This window comes from Populus alba, chromosome 15 (genome assembly GCF_005239225.2).
Source record: "Populus alba chromosome 15, ASM523922v2, whole genome shotgun sequence".
Classification (NCBI taxonomy): domain Eukaryota; kingdom Viridiplantae; phylum Streptophyta; class Magnoliopsida; order Malpighiales; family Salicaceae; genus Populus; species Populus alba.
In genome coordinates, this window is record NC_133298.1 from 8,308,742 (window position 1) to 8,314,235 (window position 5,494).

General features: G+C 33.4%; 1 protein-coding gene across 4 annotated transcripts; it reads left to right on the top strand.

The window, feature by feature from the left end:
* Nucleotides 1–602: 602 nt before the first annotated feature.
* LOC118050950 (protein TIFY 6B) lies at nt 603–4,955 on the top strand. Of its 4 annotated transcripts, XM_035061429.2 has the most exons (8): nt 603–864; nt 1,953–2,071; nt 2,522–2,727; nt 2,969–3,276; nt 3,376–3,466; nt 3,587–3,899; nt 4,013–4,076; nt 4,534–4,955. In XM_035061429.2, the coding sequence occupies exons 2-8, from the start codon at nt 1,993–1,995 to the stop codon at nt 4,655–4,657; spliced, it is 1,185 nt and encodes a 394-aa protein (XP_034917320.1). In that variant the 5' UTR covers nt 603–864; nt 1,953–1,992; the 3' UTR covers nt 4,658–4,955. The 4 variants fall into 4 exon arrangements, with proteins under 4 accessions (XP_034917320.1, XP_034917318.1, XP_034917319.1 ...); XM_035061427.2 differs by lacking the exon at nt 1,953–2,071; XM_035061428.2 differs by lacking the exon at nt 1,953–2,071 and having other exon boundaries at nt 4,016–4,076.
* Nucleotides 4,956–5,494: the final 539 nt, after the last annotated feature.

Here is a 5,494-nt window from a genome sequence, read left to right on the forward strand (position 1 = left end):
TATTTTTTTTAATCGTATATTGATGTTTCAACTTTGTCCTTATTCTTTAGATTTATTATTTTTTTTTCTTGATTCTTTTATAATTTTTTTAAATTTTAATTTCATCATTCAATTCAAGTTTATATATATTCATTTGGACCTCATTTTTTATTTTGTTAATGTTTTTATTATTTTTAATTTCACTCTAAATTAAAAATTCTCATTGTTCTTTAAATTTATTTCTTATTTTAATTTTAAATTTTAATTTTAATTGTTATTTTTTATTTTTTTGTTTAATTTTTTTGGATTTGATCCTTCAAAGTATCATTTTATTGGGATTGAGCTTTACAATTGTTTCATATATAGTGCTTCTAATATATATTAATTTTATTTTATTATTACCTTATTTTTTTATCATATCATCAAATTAATTAAGATTTAACTATTATCAAATTTATCTTCTTTTTTAAAAGAATATAATCACTTCTTTTACTTTTTTTTTTTAAATAATCTTTTGAATTATTTTTAGATAAAAAAAATTAATTCCACCCGACGCGTGGGCGCCACCAATCTAATTTTATAACTAAATAAAAAAACAAAAACTTCTTATTCCTACACTCGTAGTTGTCATAAAAAACCAAGCTGTGTCCCCATCTCTTTCTCTTTCTCCTTCTCCCTTCCTTGCTTTCTCTACTTAAAGAAGCAAGCATCATTTTTCTTTCTTGGTTGTTTTTTAGCTTACAGTTAAGAGAAATAATTATTTGGTTTGGATCGGAGGAAAGCTCTATAAGTTGGCGATGGAGAGAGATTTTCTGGGTCTGGGTTCGAAAAACAATCCTGTTACTATCAAAGAAGAGGCTACCGATACTCCTCTTAAGGATTCTGGTATTCTAGCTTCTTTTCATTGAGTTCTTTCTTCTTCTATCTGTTTCAGTTTTTTTTTCCATTACAATTCTAACGGGCAGTATATTATGTTCTGATTCTTTGATTCTAAATAATCACAGGAAATTTATTATATAAACTTTTCTTTTTGTTGAATATATTGTTTTTCTTGAGTTTACCCTGTTTGGTTGCTTAGAAACGACTGAGAAAAAGAAAATATATGCAGGTGTGTTATTTTTCCACTACTGATCTAATTCTTCGCGTGTGCTTATATGTTGACTGTTGAGATGGGTTTTGCGTTTCTGTTTGTTTTTTTTTGGGAGAATTGTAAGTGAAGGTGAAATCAGAACTAACTTCATTTTTTTTCCTGCTTGCTTTGCTTACTTTCTCTTATTAATTATTCCCGAGGAGCCAAACAAGGGTTAAAGCACATGGCTTTTCTTCCTTCAAGAAGAAACCTCGTGGGGAAAATAAGAAAAAAAATAAAAATTAAACGGCACAAGAAAGTTTAGGGCACATGGTACAAATATTTGAAGCCTATAATAGGAATCACTTTAAAGGCGACCATGGGATGCTATGCAATAAAGCGCCTTAAACATTCACAACTGTTCAATATTTTCTTTTTTTTAACCTAGGACTAATAAAGGTACAAGTGGTCAAGCTTTGTTTTTTAACGTAATATTTTTTTTCCCTTTAACTTATGGTGAATGCTAACGTGCATATGGGTGGTATGTTTTCGCTTGTGGGTCAGGCTAGATTGGTGTTTTTGTATTGCTTGTAGTTGGAGAATTGGTTGTTGAAACATGGCCTTTTTTTCTTTTTTATAACTTTTGAAGCTTTGCTGTGATGGATTAATAAAATGAAGAATAAGATAGTTTTTCTTGGTAACATGAACATGGGCTGTAAATGTAATAAAATAAAGGGTAATCTGCCTTCAAAAAAGAGAAATTAAATGCTTGGATGTCTTGAATGGTAGTGGATGACAGATAGAATGTGATTGAACCCTTATGAGGAGGAATTAAAAAAAAATAATATTTTTTTATTTTTATAATTCAAAAATGTGCCTTTTCTGATAAGTAGTGATTGCCCAGGTGCAACCAACTTCTGTACTAAAATAATTACAAATGTAACATGGGGAGGCTTTATTGTTTTTTACTACGAATCCAAGCTTGTGAGATCATCAGTTGTTCTTTTCAGTCTTTTTGGGAAGGTAACCATAAACAATTTCCATTAGATGCTTAATTATTGGTGCTAAAACATGGATCATTATTCATGTGTTTATCCTTTAGCATATGCATGTCTGTGTTGACTTCCAGTGCAGGATTTTCTTTTAATCACATTCCATAGCTGTACTGTATAAAAGTCTTGATAATGTGTTTCGACTTTGTCCACGCATGATTTCTCATTGACCATATCAAGATTCTATTTTGCTAAATTGCTTAGTTGAGCGAGCACTGTAATCTCCTGTTCTCCTTCAACAAACAGTAGTTGAGGATTTTTCATTTGATTCTTGGTTTTAAGTGCTCAAGATAAATTAAAAGATTGAACGGTCTTTACAAATTTATTTATTTATTATCATATCAAATGTTAAGTTTAAATGGAGATGATAATCATGGACAAAACTAATAGGACATCGTTGCCATTTTCTTTGGTGTTGCAGTGCCCATGAGAGGTTCAGGGATGCAGTGGTCTTTTTCAAACAAGGTTTCTGCCATTCCTCAATTCTTGTCGTTCAAGTCTTCCATGGAAGATAAACCAAGAAAGGCTGTTCATGATCACATGGCATCATCATCCTCTGGCTTTATGTCAATTTCAACTGCTGATGCTTTTGATTCTAACCAGAAATCATACTCTCCCTTGATTCAGGTTTCATGTTGATTCCCACTTTGCAATCCTTTGTACTAATGCTTAGTTAAGCTGCGTGCCGCAATTTTTTTCACATGTGAAGGAAATGAAGATCAGCCTTGGACTAGAATCTTGAAAATTAGCCATGAGATACTATTTGCAAATTGTTGAGTAAAATGAATATGAAGTGGGTGAACGTTTTAACCTTGCTTTCATTTTGTCTGTGTGCTAATTGTTTAACCATATCTTCTGCAAATTGTAGAAAAACATGGCTCTTGATAAACAAGCTGGAAACCATTATGCTATGACAACCTATGATAAACAGCATTTCGATGCCTGTTTTGTTAATCGCCCACAGGATATGAGGATGTTCCCAATCTCCAGCCAACAAAATCAAACAATCAACGTTTCTATGAGCTCCCCCATTCTGCAGTCCTTTTTTCCTCCCACTGGACACAACATGATTACTACTAATTCAGTAGTCTCAAAACCTCTCGGAGGATTTCCAGTCATAACCCCTGCTTCTGCTCTTCCTACCCCGAGTTCCGTAATTGGCACCACTGATCTTAGGTATCTAAAAGTCTAGTTCTTGTTTGAACTTGCTGTTTTATTCAATAATCCCCTAAACATGGCTGGAATCGGCAAGTTAAACTTGAATCTGTTTTGTAGGGATGGTGCTAAATCCTCTGGAGCACCTGCTCAGTTGACCATATTCTACGCTGGTTCAGTGAGTGTTTATGATGATGTTTCTCCTGAGAAGGTATCTATTCACTTCAGTGCCTTTTAAACCTTGAAAGTTCATTTGTTTCAATGGAGGTGGAATGTTGTTATTATCATCTTTATTATTTTTAATTTCATTTATGATTCACTATCTATCCAGGCACAGGCCATTATGCTTTTGGCTGGAAATGGTGGTTCTTCTGGGACTCAGAATAAGCCAATCTCCACGCCTCAAGCACAGGCACAAGCACCGATTCCTGGACCACCTGTAGGCGATATTTTTGTTGGGAACAAAATCAACACTACAGCTCCATGCTCAGGCATGCCAAGCCCTATTTCTGTGACCTCTAGTAGCACCAACGATTTAGCAATGGCTAAGCCAGTAGTAACTTTAGCACCTTCTGTTAAACAAATAGAGCCCACCAAGCCAGCTAGCTCAGTAGGACCTACTTCTGCCACTCTAGTTCCAGCAGGTATGACATTTTTTGCTTCGTGTAATGCTTTACTTTTAACATCTGCGTTTCTTACAATTATTACATGTTCATCATAATTTGATATTATTGTGATGAAATCACAATTCTCTTAGCAGTGGCTGTACCTCAGGCTCGTAAAGCATCGTTGGCTCGGTTTTTGGAGAAGCGCAAGGAAAGGTATGTTGCAGTGTCTTTAATTCATGGCAATAAAGTAGAAACATTCTTGAAATAGGCTTCCAACTCGTTTGCAATACATTGATGCTCAAGACATGTTTTCTTCATGAATTTGCAATGTATTAACTCCTAAAAGCAGAAGAGCAAAACTTACCGAGTAAACTATTATTGACTCAGTTTCCAACAGCTGTTAAAGGCTCCTATTAATAAGAGAACTATTGGAAAAAGAAAATTCTTTTGATGGACTCAAAATCTCGAGGGTCGTCAAACCCCAAGGGGCAATATTAGCAGAAAAGATAAATTTGATAGAAAAGACATGGTCATCGAGGATATCATGATCACAAAATGTGAAATCATGTGCTTGAGGAACTGATTTTAGCTAATAGTATACTTATTTTCTCTTTACTTTTGGTGCTACGTTGAGTTTCTCACGTCAAAATGGTATTGTGGATGCATGCAGGGTGATGCAAACATCGCCCTACAATGGAAGCAAGAAGTCTCCCGAGGGTGGTGCCCATAGATTTGATGGTATGAGTTTATCAATGAGCACCTCTAGCTCTTTCTCTCTCCCAGCCAGCAATTAGCAGTAAAAGGAGGGGAGTCCAGCTGAAGGGATCGAAACAGATTCTACAGTCTTTCATTTAAGAAAGAGTGATCTTCTTCAACTTCTATTTTTTGTTATAAACTGTAAGCTCGATTCTTTTGAGGTGATATATTTCATTAATTTAGATATATGGTTCTTATTATTAGTAGCAATTTCGTAAATTTTGTTTATGATCGGAATCTCTCAATCCGACAACACTCTAGATTACTTGTAACTTGTATTAGCTTCCACTATGCTGTAAAAGTAATCTTTCTCATTGTGGAAGATATTTCTATTTCCATCTTCCTTTTTTTTTTTTTTTTTTTTTTTTTCTACATTCAATTGGAACAAAGTATTTTTTTCAGTAGAAGTTCCTCTTTGGTGCATGGAAATTCTTTCTAGCCACCAAAGAGCATTATAAGAAGTTTATTATTGAAATTGTAAGAGTTATAGTATAACTGGTTAGTTCTTGTGTTTGTATTTTTAAAGATTATTAATTTAAGTTATATAAATTTTAGGGTTATTATAGATTTATATGGTTGTTAATTTTTAGACTTATAAAATTAGTTAAAATACATATAAATTGATCCAAATATTCATGTTAATTGAAAAAAAAAAAAAGGTTTATCATTGAATCCGCAACTGCAAGGTGCAATCTTTCACTAGATTTATGCTATTGTTCAGTTTGGAAACATTGGCCCCGACCGTAAGCAAGGTATTTGCCTTCACAAACAATTTCAAACTTCAAGATTTTTTTATTAAATTTATTGTTGAGGTTACGATCGGTCCAATTAGTAATAACTAATTAGTAACCTACTTGTGCTAATTAATAACCCAC